This window comes from Ipomoea nil, unplaced genomic scaffold (genome assembly GCF_001879475.1).
Source record: "Ipomoea nil cultivar Tokyo-kokei standard unplaced genomic scaffold, Asagao_1.1 scaffold1298, whole genome shotgun sequence".
Lineage (NCBI taxonomy): Eukaryota > Viridiplantae > Streptophyta > Magnoliopsida > Solanales > Convolvulaceae > Ipomoea > Ipomoea nil.
The window spans coordinates 320,549-340,754 of record NW_017617726.1 but is presented as its reverse complement, the minus strand read 5'-3'; the positions used below and the strand labels follow the sequence as shown (position 1 = coordinate 340,754).

At 35.4% G+C, this 20,206-nt stretch overlaps 1 protein-coding gene across 1 annotated transcript; it reads right to left on the bottom strand.

Annotated features, from left to right (window-relative positions):
* Positions 1-14,340: 14,340 nt before the first annotated feature.
* On the bottom strand, positions 14,341-15,116 carry LOC109184962 (glutaredoxin-C9-like). Its single transcript, XM_019334957.1, has one exon. The coding sequence runs from the start codon at positions 15,025-15,027 to the stop codon at positions 14,635-14,637; it is 393 nt and encodes a 130-aa protein (XP_019190502.1). The 5' UTR covers positions 15,028-15,116; the 3' UTR covers positions 14,341-14,634.
* Between the last annotated feature and the right edge of the window lie 5,090 nt (positions 15,117-20,206).

Sequence of the window (20,206 nt, the reverse complement as noted above, 5' to 3'; positions counted from 1 at the left end):
GGGAACAGGATGAATGATAGGAAGGCTCCTGTCGTTGTTGGCGCTAAGGCCAATGTTGTGGAGCACGGTAAGAGCTCCAAGAGGAACAAGAAGGATAAGCGAAAGCTAGGTCCGAAAGGTGGCGTTACCAAGAACAAGTTTCCTGGTGAATGCTACAATTGTGGCAAGCATGGCCACAGAGCATCTGAATGCAAGGCTCCAAGGAAGAAGAACAAGAGTTCTGAAGCCAATGTTGTTGGAGATAGCAATCAGAAGGAGGTCGAGATTAGCCTTTCGGCTATGGTGACCTAGGTGAACCTCGTGGGCTCAAACCCTCGTGAATGGTTCATTGATACCGGTGCAACCAGGCACTTGTGTTGCAACCGAGAGATGTTCAACACCTTTGAGACCGTTGAGGGTGAAAAGGTGTGGATGGGAAACTCTGCTCAGTCTGCTGTGGAAGGCATGGGCAAGGTGGTTCTGAAGATGACTTCCGGGAAGGAACTAACGTGGAACAACGTGCTGTATGTTCCTGAGCTGAGGAAGAATCTTGTGTCTGGCTCTCTGTTGAACAAGCATGGCTTTCGCATGGTGTTCGAGTCAGACAAAGTAGTTTTGTCCAAGTTAGGAATGTTTGTTGGTAAAGGATATGTAACTGATGGGCTCTTTAAGCTCAGTGTAATTCTTGTTATCAATAAAAGCAAAGTTAATTCTGTTTACTTGCTTGAGTCTTCCAATTTATGGCATGGTAGACTAGGTCATGTTAACTTTAATTTTATGCATAGATTAATTAGCATGGACCATATTCCTAACTTTAATATTGACACAAATAACAAGTGTGAAATTTTTGTTGAGGCAAAACTAACTAAAGTACCTTTCAAATCGGTTGAAAGGGAAACTGAACCACTAGAATTAATCCATAGTGATTTGTGCGATTTTAGATCGATACAAACGAGAGGTGGTAATAAGTATTTTATCACATTTATCGACGATAGCACACGATACTGCTATGTGTATTTGCTTAAGAGCAAAGATGAAGCCGTTGATAAATTCGTTCTTTATAAGAATGAAGTGGAAAACCAACTTAATCGAAGAATTAAGAAGGTTAGAAGCGATAGAGGTGGTGAGTACGAAGCACCTATTGGTGACTTCTGTGCAAGTGTAGGTATAATACACGAGCGTACTGCACCTTACTCGCCTCAATCGAACGGTGTTGCCGAACGAAAGAATCGTACATTGAAAGATATGATGAATGCGATGCTTATAAGTTCGGGCCTACCTCAAGATGCTTGGGGTGAGGCGTTTTTGACAAGTAACTACCTTTTGAATAAGGTACCCCGAAAGAAGCTCGATAAGACTCCTTATGAGCTGTGGAACGGTAGGAAACCTTCCTACCAGTACCTGAAAGTGCGGGGGTGTCTTGCCAAAGTGTTGGTGCCAACACCTAAGAAAGTAAAGATAGGTCCTAAGACGGTGGACTGTATCTTTATTGGCTATGCACATAATAGTAGTGCGTATCGGTTCTTAGTACACGAGTCCCATAATCCGGACGTACACGAGAACACGATAATAGAATCAAGGAATGCATATTTTTTCGAGAATATATTTCCTTGTAGGTCCAACGAGGGACCAAGTACGTCAAAACGAACGTTTGACGAAACTATGGATAATGATAGTGGGGAATCCGAGAGAGAACCCGAGCTCGAGCCGAGACGCAGTAAGCGGGCGAGAGTTGGAAAATCATTCGGTCCTGATTTTCTAACTTACTTGTTAGAGTACGATTCGGGTACTCTAACTTGTTTATTAGAAAATGAACCCGATTTTCTATCTTGTTTGATAGAGAACGAGCCTCGAACATATGTAGAAACCGTGACTTCTACGGAAGGACCAATGTGGAAAGAGGCTATAAAAAGTGAAGTGGATTCTATTCTACAAAATCACACTTGGGAACTAGTTGATCTTCCTCCGGGTAGTAAACCCTTAGGATCCAAGTGGGTCTTTAAAAGGAAGATGAAACCGGACGGTTCCATCGAGAAGTATAAGGCTAGGCTTGTAATCAAGGGTTACAGGCAACGCGAGGGCCTCGATTACTTCGACACGTATTCTCCCGTGACGAGAATAAACTCCATTAGGATGATACTTGCCATAGCCGCGTTGCGGAACTTGGAAGTTCATCAAATGGATGTTAAAACCGCTTTCTTAAACGGCGAATTAGATGAGGAAATCTATATGGAACAACCCGAAGGGTTCGTGGTTCCGGGCCAAGAAAGGAAAGTGTGCAAGTTGGTTAAATCGCTATATGGTTTGAAACAAGCGCCCAAGCAGTGGCACGAGAAGTTTGACCACGCGATGTTAACTAACGGGTTTAAAATAAACGAAAGTGACAAATGCGTCTACGTTAAGGAAACGATAGACGGCTATGTCATCCTTTGTTTATATGTCGATGATATTCTCATCGTTGGTAGTAATGATCGGATGATCAAGTCTACCAAAAACATGTTAAATGCAAGATTTGACATGAAGGATATGGGTTTGGCCGATTTAATCCTCGGGATTAGAATCATTAGAAGACCTGATGGTCTCGTGTTGAGCCAATCACATTATATTGACAAAATCCTTGAGAAATTTAACAAGGATGATAGTCAAGTGGCTAGGACACCATTTGATACAAACATTCATCTAACCAAGAACCACGGAGAAGGTTTTTCACAAGTGGAATATGCTCGGGTTATTGGTAGTTTGATGTATCTTATGAGCTGTACTAGGCCGGATATTGCCTATGCGGTTAGTAAACTCAGTAGATATACGAGTAACCCCGGTGCTATGCACTGGAAGGCAATAGTAAAGGTTATGAGATACTTGAGGTATACTCGTGATCTTGGACTGCACTACGGGAGATATCCCGCCGTACTTGAAGGGTATAGCGACGCGAACTGGATATCTGATATTAAGGACTCTAAGTCCACGAGTGGCTACGTGTTTACACTAGCCGGTGCAGCCGTTGCATGGAAATCCTCTAAGCAAACTGTGATAGCTAGATCCACGATGGAATCTGAGCTGATAGCCTTGGACAAAGGTTGTGAAGAGGCTGAATGGCTACGCCATTTTATAGAGGATATTCCTAATTGGGAAAGACCGGTACCTCCAATATGTGTGCATTGCGATAGTCAAGCCACAATTGGGAGAGTACAGAGTCATATGTATAATGGTAAGTCTAGACATGTGCGTCGTAGACATAATACCATTAGACAACTGCTCACAACTGGTGTTGTCTCGATTGACTACGTAAAGTCAAAAGACAATATAGCGGATCCGCTGACCAAAGGGTTAGGAAGAGAAGTTGTGGAGAAGTTGACACGAGGAATGGGTCTAATGCCCTTGGACTAAAAAAAGTTCTATAGTGGATACCCAACCTAGCTGGCACCTAGGTTCAATGGGACAACTAAATTATGGAACGGAGCGCGTCACTATGGGGGTCTTGGACTCCCTACCACTCCTCGTTAAAACAGTGACTCCCGCAAGAGGCTAGCATGTTAATGCTTTAATGATTCTTGAGCATGCGGGATACTCGAGAAAGAATCACCTATGTTAGAGAGAAGTGAGGGTCGCTTCAAAGGAGAATTGTTGGGCACAATTCTTTAGAAACTCTCGCAGAACCAGGAACGGTGACCCACGACCAAAACGGGCACACTCATGAGAGCAAGAGCATGGTTGGGAGATTTCTGTGTGAGATATGTCATCGTCTACACAAACGGCAGTTGGTTCAAAGACATCGCATTCTACCGTATAGCCAGTAGAGTAAACATGTCTTCACGAGGGAAGGTTCAAAGGGTATAGTGACTCTCTACCTATCCTATGCAGGGATCGACCGTTTGAACACAGTTGTTTCCGATTTCAAAATACCCCGAAAATCAATTTTTCATTCATGTGGGGGATTGTTGGAAAAAATAGCTTAAAATGGCATAAAATGGCATGTTAAGTGGCTATTTTTGTGGTACAATTATCAGTGGGGTCCACTTCCGATTTGGGTCGGGTCAAAGTGGATTCGGATACTTTGTAGTGAGACGAAGAGATTGATATATTGTACGCTCAAAACGGATAATGGGTGAATGAGATATTGATTCTCAAAGTAGACCCATTTGAGTTGGAAAATGAAGGGAAAAAGTGAGCTTTTGTCCCACATTGCTTTGGAATGAAGATTTCCCCCCTTATATAGAAGAGCTCTTTTGAAGCTTGTAGAATTGTATAGCATAGAGGCTCTCTCGCGCGGGGGGTGCAAATCAAATTCCAACTAGCAGAGATTGAAAAAGGCTTGACACAAGCCCGAGCTCGTGTGCGCCGGCACCTGCGGGCACGAATGTCGTCCGGAAATTGGCTGGCCTTGCGGGCTAAGTTATGCAAACTCCGGAATAATTTTCCAACACAATGCCACTAGGTTGGCCGAAACTGGAGCAGTTTCGGCCAAACTGCCATCCAAGTCTCGGCCATGGGCCGAAACTTGTAGTTTCGGCATGGGCCGAAACTGTGGTCTCGGCCAAAGGAGGCCGAGACGAGACAAGGCACCAAGGCCGAAACTTCCAGTTTCGGCCTGATGGTCGAAACTGGAAGTTTCGGCCTACACGAACCTGTACTGCTTTCTGTGACCGTTGGGTTCAATTCTTACTGTTACGGAATTAATTCCAATCTTTATTTTTGAATTGAAACCCATGGTAAATGTTGTTGTTACAAGGTGTAGTGGGGGGTGCCTTAAAGTGCCTCATTAAAAGCTATTGGCTCCTTCACCTCTATATAAGAGAGGTAGTGAGAAGCAGATTTTTACAACACTACAGCACTATCACTGTACATGAAATATTGTTTTCCAGCCTCAAAATTCTGCTTCTACTCCCTTTCTTTGCCTACTGTGTTCATAACCGCGTCTTGCTCGCCGGATTCTTTGTTTGAATGCTCAAACACTGAATCATAGAAAGTTTTATCCTGGGAAGCCTAGGCCACAACGCTCCTAGCATCTTTGGGAGGTGGCAAATAAGGTTTTAAGGAAAGAGTGCTCACTCGACTCTTGCAAAAACCCAACACCAAACACTAGCCATTTTTCTTCATCTTTTCTTCCCTTCTTTCTAGAAAATAATAGTCAATTTTATTTGATTATTATTTGTTTTCCTACCAACGGTTCCAACAACAGTTTCGTGTGCATTTTAACTGGATAGGAATATCAAGTGACGTGAATTAATATGGAGTGATAACCCTACCCAAATTCCACTCTAACACACTATATTCTAGCACTCAATTTCACAAACATGCAATACAATTTTGCACACATTCTATCATAATAAATTCATAATCACAAAGAAATTAAACGTTGATGCTTACGAAGTCTACTTGTTGCCTCAATTGATGCACGCCGGTGACTTCTTCTTGGAGTTCCGTTCGCCATAGCTTCGTGCTTGCTAACCGGTGACTTCTTCTCTGATCGTCGCACTGTTCTCTTCTCTTTCTCTGTCGTGGATGTTGTTCCCGCTATGTTTATTGTGCACTGTTCTTCTCCGGTGTTTTTATTTTTATTTTTTAATATTTTTCGTCGCTTAATATCGCACTGACGCAATGATAATTCACAACGTTGCACAAACCACTCCTGGAAACTTGTCCATACTTGCACATTATACTACTTCACCGATGCACAAGTACTGAACCGTGAAAAACCCTGAAGCAAAACTTTAATATTAGTTAACGAGTGTTCGATGTTGTTAAAAATTAATGCATTCCCTTAAATTCGTACTTCCAATATGCAATCCTCTCTAATGCACAATCCATCACACGTGTAATATGAAAAATAATAATCTTAATACATTCATTGCTTTTGCATTTTTGCACTTTGGTTAAACTCGCGGATGCACAACCTCTGTTTTGCATGTGGGAACGTACTTCCTATATTTTCACAGTTACTACACTTACAAATAAATAAACTCATTTAATATTCAAACAAAGATTACAACTTTAAGTTAATTTATCGTTTCAAACGTTGCGAATTCGTATTCGGAAGCATCGTTTGTTTGTGTGTTTTCTGCTCGTGTAGCTCGTACTAGCGGACTTATAAAATCATCATCTAGGCTCGAATTAATGGCATTCGATGTTGAATGTTGTGTTCTTTTTGCATTCTTGCCTGCAAAATGGAGTTAACTTCAATTACCCAAACCACTGCATGTTGGTTAAAACCACATATGCACATAAATGAAATGTACCATAGAAACTAGATGTATTCATTAATCTCCCTATTAAACATCATCCTAAACCAACCAACTTCATTCCTCACCTCATTTTTCTCATTCCTTCATCACACATATTCAATTATGTAATCACTATTGATTATATGCATCGTATCTACTCTCTAACATATTCCCATTAAATCATCACCCAAACAAAAAGATTCTGCACACAAACTGATCAAGGGAATGCACATAGGTATCTAAATACATGCACTTGCACAAATACTACCTCTAGTCAACAAACCTTATTACTGCATACCATTCACCCTTCTAAACTCATCAAATGCACATTAATTATTCCACATATTCCTTAAATTACTGCGCAGTGTAATAAAATGCACCAAGTACAAGTACTGTCATACACTCTAACCGTACCACACATGCATAATTCAATTGCACAAATACTACCTCCAGTCATGAAACCTTATTACTAAATACATGCACCCCTCTTAAATCAACAAATGCACATTACATATTCCCAACCAGTTTAAAATTGTCTTTTGCTTTTAGTATTCCACTCTCTTTTTTTGTTCAATTGATTACGATGTCAACTTTGACGTACACTGCACATTCAAACAAAAATACTAGGTTTCTATGCTTCAATGGACAATGTCTAGCGGTGTTTACACTCTAACTAACCTACGTTTAAAATATGCACCTATGTCTCTATACTATCGCACACAAATGCACTTCTCTGCCCTTCCTGTCTCACTGCACCCCCACGCCCTCACATACACACCCCTGAACCAACCCCCCACTAGCGGCGTGTTTGAGTCAAATTCCCAAAAAAAAATAAAAATCGACTACGTTTTGAAACCCCACCGCCATCTCCATAATGTCGCACCCGTCGTCACAGTTCCGGCATCCCAGACCCACCACCACTCCCACGGCTGAATCCACCCCCATTACCAGCGTTTTTAGTAAAAAAACACAACAAAAATAAAATAACAAGAACAGAAACCACACAATCTGTCTATGACAGTGGTTTGTACTAAAAAAAAAAACAATAACACACCCAAGCACAAAAAACCATACAATTCAAAGCTTCTTCATTCGCATAACACAGACAGCAGAACCATAAATTGTTTTTATACACAAATAATAATAATAACCCAAAATTGCACAGAAACAAACCATTCGAACATGAAATTTCACAAAAATTCTTTCCAATTTTACATGCAAGTTAGCGACAAAAAAAAATCCAAAAACATATACAAGGTTTCGCTTACGGAATTTGCTCGTTGCCTCAACAGATGCACGCCGTTGACTTCTTCTCGAGGTTCCGTTCGCCATAGCTCCTGATTGTGTACTATCTCCCACCGCTTCAACAAGTCGTCGCTTGAGCTCTCGGTTTCGTCTGTGGTGAATGTGCAATCCCGACAGCTTCCCAGAACTTCTGCCGTTTTAACCCTACGCGTTCCTCCCCAACGTTTCGCTCTTTCCTTTATTTAATTGCACAATCAATTTTGATTTTACCCTTTTACCCCTTCTATTAATTACTAGTAAACTTAGTTACCAAAATTCCACTACGCGTCAATTGACTCCTTGTGCAATCGGGGCCGTTAATTGGCCTGATCTGATGGCTGCAATTTGACCACAATCCTCACCTAATACCCTGGCCTCACCCTATATATATATATATATATAGAGAGAGAGAGAGAGATAGAGATAGAGATAAAGCTATAATAATAAAATATAATTTATAAAATATAAATACACATAATAACTTCAAAAAAATATGTATAAATACATTTACCCGCACAACTAATGCATTTATATTTTGGAGGGAAAATTTTGTGGCTAAATTATTCTTTATTATATATAAAGAAGATAAAGATAAAGATTTATATTTTATAAATTATATTTTATTATTATATCTCTATCTCTATCTCTATATATATTAAAGCATAATGAAATATGGGAAAAAGTTTGTTGTGTTCAAATTTATTGGTAAAGTTTAATATTTAATATAATTTGTGTATATCAACCTCAATTATAATTAATTTGACTCCACATATATAAAGAGGAAAAATTAGATATAAAATAAATATAGTTCTTACATAAATAATCTTTTTCAAATGAATAAGTTTTTGGTGGAGATTTTCGACAAATATCGCCTGTTATTTTATTTACAAGTTTTATTTAAATACATTAGCTATATAATTAAAGTAGTTATTTCAAATTCAAATTCCTTTCAAAAAAAATTCAAATTCAAATAATAATACCAGTAACAATAAATTTTAAAATCAACATAATAATAGCATAATTAAACTTTTAAAAACATTAAATATTACACTATATAGTTATATTTACATTTTTAATCAAACTAATTCTGAGGTCAAGAACTCAACTACGTTTTTCTATTTCCACAACCATTACTTTCTTTGCTAATTCGGAAGATGTAAAAAATTTAATTGTTAAATTAATAATAGTTCGTGCATCGCACGTGACAATTACTAGTTAGAATAATATGGTCAACGTATTTTGTCAATCGTTATGCTGTGAGCACATGCTCACCTTGCATGGTACGCAGCAAACTATATTCATAATTTATATCCTGTAGATCCATAATTACTATACTGTATATCCGTAATTTCTATATTGTATATCCATAATTTCTAGACTCTCGCTGAGCTAACATTTATACTTTAGATTCATAATTTCTAACCACGAATCTATATCCATAATTTCTCTACTGTAGATCCATAATTTCTATACTGTATATCCATAATTTCGAGACTCTCGGTGAGCTAAAATTTATACTTTTGATTCATAATTTTAGCTCACCAAGAGTCTAGAAATTTATAGATGTACAATATAGAAATTATGGATATACATTATAAAAATTATGGATATAGATTCGTGTGCACCATGTGCATGGTGAGCACGTGCTCACAGCATAATTTGCCGTATTTTGTCAGGTTCATGTACTATAGTGTTTTGTTTAATTTAGTTTTTTGTATCTAAATTTGTTAGGTTTAATTTCATTATACTAAAAATAAACTTTGTTAAGTATTGTCCTTAATTGTTTTAAATCTTAAGTATTGAAAGTATAGTACTTTAATCGAGTAATATACTATATATATCTATAAGAATGGTAGACAAATGTTCTGACATAATTGACTTTTTATTTATTTAAAATTTATTATGAACAGATACTACATTATAATAGAGTTAGTAGTACTAAAAAAAAATAAGAGAAAAGAAATAGGAATATAATAACAACATGCACCTCGATCCATTATATAACTTTTATATATATATATATATATATATATATATATATATATATATATTTGATATTCATGTGTCATTTAAATTTAAATTTATTTTAATAATTATTTAAATAAAATAATTTTTTTAAAAAAAATGGAAAACCCAACCCTCCCCCGACTGATTCTTTGTCTCCAACACCCAACGGGAGACAAAGAATGCATTGAGATGAAGAGGCGGTTGGTTTTTTATATTATATTATTTTACTTAAAATTATTAAAACAGATTAAAAATTATTTTTAAAAAGTTAACTATCACATATTCACATTTGTCTAAAATCAGAAGTACATGTCACTTACGAAGTAATCACACAATTTAAAATTGTTTTGAGACCTAATTAAAAATTTTTGAGTCAAATAATCCAACTACGGACTATAATTTTTACGTGTAGTTCATTTCTGGTTTCCATATAAAACAAACATAATACATAAACATGCAGTTGTTGTGCTCTCATTTATGGATTCTTGTCTGGTACCTTGTATAATTGTACCCTCATCACTTAGACATCGTCTGAATCATATTGAAAACGACAACCCAACAAAAAAAAAAACCAGAAATAATCATATATATATATATGTATATATGTATATATATAGGATCATATGAGACCACTTGCTTAGGTGAGAACGTGAGAACAAATCGTGTGCATCCATCTAATTGTCTAGATTAGATTTAGTGTGTGCAATATATATATATATATATATATATATATATATATATATATAATTTTAACTAATTACGGAGTAATTATTATTTATGATTATTTCACAAATAATCATGATTAGAATTAAGTTATTGAGAGTGGTTCTCTTATGAGACTGTCACATGAATCCTAGAGTCGGTCCTATCATTTTATAAGAACGAGGCAAAATAAAAACAATGGCATTTAATATATGAAGTTAAAAAATTGTATGGGTTAATTAAAAATAATTAAATGATAATTTGAATTTTTATGAAGTGTAATTATATATTAATTCAATGTTCGCTAATATATATATATATATATATATATATATATATATATATATATATATATATAAACTTTGATAAGTAAATTTAAAATTAATAAATAATTTTAAAATCATGGATTTAAATCTTTACAGATGCAAACATTCTTTTTAACTTCATTTCAAAAAAAAAAAAAAAAAAAAAAAAAAAAAACCAACTAGTGGGCCTCTCCCAACGTTAAGGCTCGGGGCAAGTGCCCATCTCGCCGGCAAATTATGCCGTGCATCCGTATGCACCATGCATGGTGCATACTGCATACGGATGCAAAAACGACGTCGTTTTATTAAAAACGCGCGTCTCCCTTAAAAAAAATTCAGGTTCGATTCCCAGCAACAACATATGAACTAAAATTTCATAATCGATGAACTATAATTCCAGAATCTATGAACTAAAATTCCAGAATCTAATCTATGAACTAAAAATTCCAGAATGAATGAACTAAAATTCCAAAATCTATGAACTGAAATTTCAGAATCGATGAACTACAATTCCAGAATCGATGAACTATAATTCCAGAATCAATGAACTAAAATTCCATAATCTATGAACTAAAATTCCAGAATGAATGAACAACATAATGTTGTTGCTGGGAATCGAACCTGAATTTTTTTTTAAGGAGAGATGCGTGTTTTTAATAAAACGACATCGTTTTTGCATCCGTATATGCACCATGCATCATGGTGCATACGGATGCACAGCATAACTACTCCATCTCGCCCGTCCTCAGGGCCGGCCTTGATGAATCTTTATTTGTGAGATGAGTTGGGCCAATACAGAAATGTAACAAACACTTTATTCCTAATTATTATTATATTTTTTAATATAAGTATTATATTTTTATCAAAGTGGATTCGTCTGGCACAAGATTTTGCCTATTATCTTAGGACATATATACCCATAGTAGTCACACATGGAGCGAGGGAGAGATATGTTCTACCTTATTATGTATATATAATAATTGATTAAAAAAAAAAAAGATAACTGATATTCTTTGAAACAGAACAGCTATATGCAATTCGAACAAAAGCAGAAAAAGAGAAGGCAGACCTAGACAAAAGCTGGACAAAACATAGATACTCAAATTCCAATATTTGAATTAATTAATTTATAGGTTGTTAAATTAATAAGAACGTTATATTGATTTTTGTTTTTTATGTTTTGGAAATATAAGAAGATTGTTTGAAACTTGGAAGACAAAACACTGAAACAGGTCGGAAAAGCAGTTGTGTTTTGAGTTGACAATAGAAAATGAAAAAAGAAAAAGAAAAAGAATTGAATAACCGAGATTAATCTTAAAAGTCGGGCGGAAGTTAATAAATAGATGAGATGCGAGTCAAATAGATATGGTTTGGGATTAGTCCAAAAAGGTGAAAGGTGAGTATAAGCATGGTCTGTTAGCATGGCATCAGCATTCAGAAATCAGAATTGGTTTTTTTTTTTTTTGCATTGCTGCTTCATGCTCGTCCTGCTTCTGCGTCACCTCTTGACCGACCCTCATTCTCTCCCCTTAATAAAACAAAAAACACAACTAATTTCTTCTTCTTCTTTTACTTCATTTTTTTTTTTTTTTAAATAACCCGGGCTTTCGAATTCACTAGAGAATATCATATCCTAGGTAGGGCGGTTAGCGAATCCAACATGAATAAATGAAGGTTGTTCGTATTTGTTTGTTAAGATTTTTGAAGTGTTCATTAACATTATTAAACGAACACAAACAAGCTTGTTTACGAGCCTACAACTGTTCAAACTCTGTTCGTATATGAACCGAGCTTTAAAATTTGTTCATTATTTAAGTCATTTTAACTTAATAAGTGAACGTAAACGAACGCTTACCAAACACAAACACGATAGTTTACTGAAAGCTCTGTTCGCTAACCCCTCTAAATTCCTAAGTCTTATGAAGCTGTTCCAAAATTCACGAAGGAGGTAAATCTCGACCAAAACTTGTTAAGAACAGTACATTACTCCAAAACGCTAATTGCTAGGCCTGATAGATTGGACCTATTGCCTGAGTTATTAGGTCAATTAGACTGTGCTATATCCTCATCAATGACATTTCTTATTGAATTTTTGTTTGACCATATTTAATCTCAAGGACTTTGTTAACATTTTTTTTGTTCTTCTATTATAATTTTTTATTTAATTGATTTTAATGTATGAGACAATATTATAATTTGACAATTTTAGCCTTAACTTCTATTCTCTTAATACTTTTTATTTCATCTATAAGATTTGAACTCGTTTTAGTATATATATATATATATATATATATATATATATATATATATATATATATATATACTCCGTATTATACATATGCTCAGATCAAGATGGGAGAAGTATTATTAAAAGGAATACATGTTCATAAATTAAGCGTGCCTTCAATAAATACACCTTTTTTACATGCAAGGGGCATGACATTATTCATTATTTTCAAAATCTAATCCATAAAAAATATCTAGAATTAAATAATTAAATATTTTTAAAAATACATATTATTTTATTATATACACCACAGAGAGAGGGAGAGAGGGACAGACACATTAAACATAGTAAAAGTTAGTTCAGAGGTCCACAAATCTCCAAAGTTTGACTTCAACTCCAAGCAATCGTCTGCTTGTTTTGCTTTCTTGTCTGTTTATCAGTTGGGGAAAAGAATGCTCTTGTTATGTAGCAACGTACCCCATCAAATGAAAACCATATTACCTACACCTCACACTTGAGAATGAACAAATTCCATTTTCTTATTTTTATTTTTGGGAAAAAAAAAACCCAGCTAAAATCTTATGTACAACACAATCATTTGTACATGATTCCACCAAAATAGAAATCATCATTTTCATGTCAAAGTACTTATGAGGTCCCTATGATATAGTGTTTTGTTCAATTTAGTCCGTATACCATTTTTTTTTTCAATTGAGTCTTTATACTTTAAAAAGTGGTACAATTAAGGACAATAGTTAACGGTGTTAATATTACCGTTAACTTCGGTTATGTGGCGGGGGTGGCGCTGACGATATTTATATTCCTATTCATATATTACTTTATAAATATTTAAAATTAATTATTTTTACCACCAATATATTAAATTAGTATGTCCAAAATAAATAATTACAACCATGTTCCTAGAAATATTTGGACAATTGTCCTTAATTTCACAAATTTTTAAAATAGAGGGACTAAATTGAACAAAATAAAGGTACAATGACTAAATTGAACAAAATATTATAGTATAGGGACTTCATAGGTACTTTACCCTCATTTTCCATGCATAAAGTAGCTAGTTCATCTATTAAATTATCCTAAAGAAAGTACAATTTTTGATATAATTACTCTTCTCTCAAAATGTTGAATCCTCGGCTTTAAACGGTCTAAGCTCCCGTTCGATAAAGTATGTGAAAAGAGCTAAATGGTTGAGCAGACAAGACCAAATGCTGGTGGGCATAAGTAATCTGCCCACTTTGAGCATAATCTCCCCACATAGTATAAGTACTCTCATTAAAGATGTGTTTAGAAATTAGGAAAATAACTTTTGAAAAATGAGTCATTTCCGTGAAAATAGTTTCATTTTCCGTGTTTGGCGGGTCATTTTCCTCCAAAACAACCATATTTTTCCAAGTTAATGAAAAATGATTTGCTTTAACTTATTTTTCAGACACATCCAAACACTGAAAATCCAAATTTGTAGGTTTCCAAACGCACCCTAAGTGATTTGTATTGATTTAGAAAAAAACATATATTCATTATGAATAGGAGAATGCATTGTAAAATTGCAGTATGAAATAAAATTGAAGAAAAAAAAAAGAAAAGGAAGTTTTGATTAACATGAGAGGGAGAATTACATCTGAATATAATTAAAAGCCCTATATTATATTATATTTTAGTGCTAGAAATGAAAAGTAATTCTCCTACATAGGTACTATACTGACAGTAAAAGAGTGTCTGAACATGGAAGACATCTTCTGAGCTTTGATCATTTTGATGTTTGTGTTTGTCCCCTCAAACCGCCATGATATGATTCTCCCTCCCGGCCGGCCACCCCAGAAGCATGCATAATAATAATAATATATTCTATGTTAATGGGAATGGGTATGTATGGGTTGGGATCAGAGCCTCACAGCCAGAGAGCTCCGGCGTCTTTAAGGAGTGGGACGAGAGTGCCGTTGATATGACAAGCCATGACGGTCTCGATCCCGCCCAAGAATTTGCCGCCGACGAAGACGGCGGGGACGGGCTGGCTGCCGGGGACGGATCCGGCGAGCTTGAGGAGGAGGGCGTAGATTTGGCGGCCGTCGGCGTCACGGTCGAGCTCCACGATGGTGGGGCCGACGCCGAGGCCGAAGAGGAGCTGCTTCACGACGTGGCACATGCAGCAGCCGCTGAGGGTGAAGATCACCACCGCGTTGCCGGAAGCCAGGAACCGGACCCTCTCGTAGATTGCCGCTAGCCCTTCTCCGACGGCCTCCATTCTAATCCTGGACGATGGTGACTCTTTAACGACCTGCATTTTGTGTTGGATGATCGAGTTTCGACTTTGAAGAATATATTTTTGTTTAGTTTGCAAGATCGAGATGGAGAAGAGCTCTGGTGTAAAGGTAAAACCAATCCGGGGTACTGAAAGAAAGAGAGAAAGAAGAGTGATTTAAAGAGGGAGATTGGGGGTTGGGGGTTGGGGTGGTGCAGTGGTCGGGAGAGAAGGAGAGAGTAGATGAGATAGTAGCTGTACCCTGCAGATTCTGACGGCTGAGATCTCCCTCTTTTACACACACCTCGCAGGTGTAGTACGACTTCTTTTTCAAGTCATGCAACTTTATTTTTGCATGCCTTTTCTCTCTCTCTCTCTGTCTTCACTTTTTCGTTTTTTTTTTTTTTTTCTTTTTTAAATTTTCTTTCATTTACCCAAAAATTCAAATCCCTATTTTAAAAATGTGCTTGGCTAAACTTGAGTAGCGGTTGACGGGGAGACACTCATTCATCATTAACTAAATATTAAAGGTTCGATAATTACTTCTGAATATAGTTGTTTCACTCATTAGAGGTGCTTACAATTTAGCAAGGGATAAATAAAAAAAAAAAAAGATAGAAATCCTTGTTACACACAAAAAAGGTGCTCGCGGGGTAGATAACTTAGCTTAAATTGTCATAGCTAATTGGCTCAAATATAATGTAATGCACAGAAGGTCGAACTTGTAATCTAGTGGTTACCAAACTAACAATATATGTGTAGATATACATATATTAAAAAGAGAGAGAGAGAGAGAGAGACTATATTTAGTAGACGAAAAGAGACTACATATTTAGTAGATGAACATTAGGAAAAGCATTTCTTTATAAGGATAATATTTTTTTAATAAAAGTATAAATATTCGTAAAACTATAAAATGTATACATTTGATGGAAGTATATAAATAATTCAAAACCATAATATCTACCGTGATATAGTGTTTGGGGACTTTTGTACTCTACTATGTTATTTGATACTAATTATTATGTTTATTTATTTTTTTATTTTTGTTATTTTACTATTAGATTCAAATCCTTTGATAATTATAAAACTTATTATGCTTTTTCTTAGCTTCCTTACTTTTGAACAATAGAATAAAAAATTAAAAATAAAAAAGGTTATTGTCCATACATTAAATGTAAAATTTTAATGTCGCGCGATCACCTTGTGCTCAGATGACATGTAGTGATCTCTCTCATGTGGGAGGTCATGAGATCGAACTTCAGCGGATTCGTGCTTCATTAGATGAAAGTAATCTGTTTGAACGGATACTATAATGTAATAAAGTTCAAACGATTAAATTTTTTGAACTCAAAATATTTAGAAAACTATAAAACATATATATACTACCTTATAAATAATCATGAGTATTAAAAAAAAAAAAAAAAAACTCACTACTTAAATTCATTACTATTATTAGATATTTGATTCTGTTCCCATGTTTTAACTTTTAACCCAACACAACCTAGAAATTCTCAATAGGAAGTATCCCATGCAAGAAACATAAACTAAAGACACCAAGTGGATAAGGTTTGGTCTAAAAGAGAGCATATGTCGATGTTGCATGCATGTAAGGTGGGATTGAATTTTGTCATTACTAGTGAAGTGTCATGTTGCTTTCTATAAAATTGTTTTTATGTATATTCTAATTAAAGAGTAACTACAACAACAACAACAATAATAATTTATATAAAATTTGATATATATGTCACTAAATTATATAAGATATTACATACTCTAATTAAGTTTATCAAGGATTATACTCATTAAATTTTATTTTATTTCATTTTATTTGAATTGAAACCGGAGTTGGTGTATTGAAATGTTTCAGTATTATTGTTGTTGTTACACTATTACTATTTTCAACCCCGGGTGTGGTTGAGTGGAAGACACTTATCAAACAAGTTAAATTTATAAAAAAAAGCTAACATTTTGTACATATTGGACGGCAACGCATCAACATGATGACTACCTTAGCTTCAAATTGATGTTTATATTTTATACACCCCGTAATAATTACGGCTAGAAATTATGGAATTTTCGACCACCTGAAAGTGATCTTAAATCAAGTCGAAAGTCTTGTTCCGACCACTTTTGATATCCGGAAAAACCTTTATTGCTATTTTCGATCACTTTTTGCTTTTAACTTGATTTAAGATAACTTTCAAGTAGTCGGAAATTCTATAATTTCTAGTAGTGAATTTTAATTTGTACTTGGATATATAGCTAGCATTGGGTGGGCATTATCAAACCCTATTAAGTAACGGATTAAAAATTCCGCCACCCAACACAACACTCCCCCAGGGAAGGGGACAGTGGTGTTAGTTCAGAGACAGAGAGGGTGGTAAGTAGTAACAGTAATTAAGTAGAAGTAAGTGTAACCAAAGAAGAGGGGGTAAGTACTGGTAGTCGTTTGCATAGGAGAGTGACTTTAATTTTATTACCATTAATATAATTGCAGTGTTTAGGTGAAAGTCATACATACGAGTATGTGACCCAACTTTGACTAATCATTAGTGTTATAAACAATATAATTTGAATTGATTTAGCAAAATGTTTTATCCTTAAAGATGAGTTTAATATAATCTTGAAGGAAGATATTGTAAAGGATGAGCTGTTTTACCTTCCTATTATCATAAACATATATATGTTCATATATTGAAAAAAAGACTTAGATACCTTTGGAACTCCGATTGTGGTATTTTCTCCACTCAATCTTTTAGACATAGGCATTTAGAATTGCATACTCCCTCACCAAAATCTTTTATTGTTTAATTAAATTTCTCATTGTTACCAATTATCTTACTCTCCTGCGTAATATTTGCTTAGCTTTAATTCAATTGTCTCTACCCTTGTGCCTAGCCAAGACTTTATCAAATCCATTCTCACTGGACGACAAATTTACACCCCCTATTCTTACAAAATGCATAATTCCTCTCCCAGAGATCCGTTGTCAAGTCATTTAACTCTCATTCTTGTTTCCGGTTTGGTTATGTTGCTTGAGCCTAGTCAAATTAAACTCCTATCCTCCTCCATCTTTTCTATCATTTGTTATTCGTTCTTATACATATATAGGGGCGCGTTCAGGTTCAAACTACCTGCCCAGGAAAGAAATGAGAACTCATGTCATCCATCCACGTGTCCAGATATGACGGATGAGAAACACTGATTTTTAAAAAAACGTGTTGACATTTTCGTAAATAATTGAACATCGAAGTGCAAGTAAAATGTATTACAAGTGTAAGCAGTAGTTTCATATAGTATACCTCAGTGCAAGTAAAATATATTACAAGTGCATGTAAAGTGTATTACAGGTGCAAGTGAAATTTACACCGAGCATCAATACTAAGTTCACCTAACCTTATAACTAGGTGAACCTATCATTATAATTAGTGAATTCTATTTTTGGTCCTACTGTTATAGGGGCGTGTCTAATTTTAGTCCACCTTAATTAATTTTGTCACATTGCAACCACTGTTATTTAATGTGTTCCAATTTTAGTCCATCGTTAGTATTTCCGTGAGTTGGCTGTGTGATTCAGGGGTATTTTTGTCTTTCTAGTTTGTCTCTTTCTCATTTATGCTTTTCGCTGGTGTTCCTTTCCCTTTCCCAGCCACATTGCGCGGACGAATTCTTCTTCTACCCATCTACAATCTACAAGTCGAAAGCTCTAATTCTCAAGTTAGAAGGTTAGTTTGAATGGAAAGATACAAAGGAGAAAACTCTAATTCTTCAAGTTCTCCGAATACAATGTGCTACGTGTATGGGGAATGGATTTCAATTCAACAAAGTCAATGTCGGCAAGAAATGGTTTTGAAGATATCATAGACAAATGAGAATCCAGGTAGGAGGTATTGGGAATGTTCAAGATGTAAGGTTCATATTTTATTTTTTTAATTTTGAAATTTTTGCAACTGGTCAATTTTTATTTATTATTATTATTATTTTTAATTCTGTAGTTTGCAATTACACAAATTTCAGTATAATTTTTGCAATTTTCAGTGAAAAAGAGTGAATCTTGAATGCAAGCTATTTATGATAAAGGACACTACCAAAGCTACTAATCTGGATCAACACCAAGTTCTAGGTCAGGATTCAATCCATAATTAAAATAAACAAGAACAAGGAATTAAGAAGGAACCAGACACCAGGATATGTTCACGTAGTTCGGAGCCTCACCCCTACGTCTGCGGAGCCACTCACATCAGCCCAAATCCACTAGATGAAACCAACAATAGTACAAGGGAGAGTTTAATACACACAAAAGTATTTAATACACTACCCCTAATCACTCTACTTCATCCCTATGGACCGATCGTGCAAGCCATTATCATTCAGTTGAGAGGTGTCTTCAAAACACACTAAATGTAGGTAGACAACAGTGGAGGAGTTTGACAAGGTTGGGTTCGAATTGCCTTCCAATTTGTGCAATTTGAGAATACTACAAAGTATCATTTTATAGAGGTAAAAATAAGAACCACCTTGCAGAAATTATGCAGCTGTAAAGTCCTCAAATGCAGTTGCACTTCTAGATTTAGATCAGCACATTTATAGGGTCTTGACTGAACCCATGTTGAAGGAGAAAACTTCTGCCTGGAGCACGATCTGACCTTGATCCAGAATAAGTAAACTATTCTATTTGACAACTAATTTAGCCAACAAAATAGGGTCTAATGTATAACATATTTTTACACTTACAATATCCCCTTTGGCAATAAGTCGACAAAAATACAAACTTACAAATATACTTGCAAGGCTGAAAAACAAAAACAATTTTAAATAAGAGCCTGAGTATATTTGCTTACATGACAGACCTAGCAGCCTCTGGATCAGGGTAAAAAAACATCTCCAAAGAATTTTCATCCCAAACCACCTCCAACCTGACTGTCAGAAGAATTGATAATGCACATGCAAGATAGGACACGCAGAACAGCAATTTGACACATAACATATAGCACACTTACATAACCATCAAATTAAACAAGTAATCAAATAGGCACAAGTAGACAAGTGAATCAGATTATCACCAAGCATCAACACTAAACAAAAAGCATCAGATTATTACACTTATTATCAGTTCAAATGAGCAGTCAAACCACCAACCAAAATAAAAAAGAAACTCCCCATGTAACACCCCGTGTCACGGCCTTTAACACGGACTAATTGTTTAATTGTTTACCAT

Bases quoted from the DNA above. Each gene is read 5' to 3' on its own strand.
- LOC109184962 (XM_019334957.1), bottom strand. From the start codon at position 15,027: ATGCAGGTCGTTAAAGAGTCACCATCGTCCAGGATTAGAATGGAGGCC.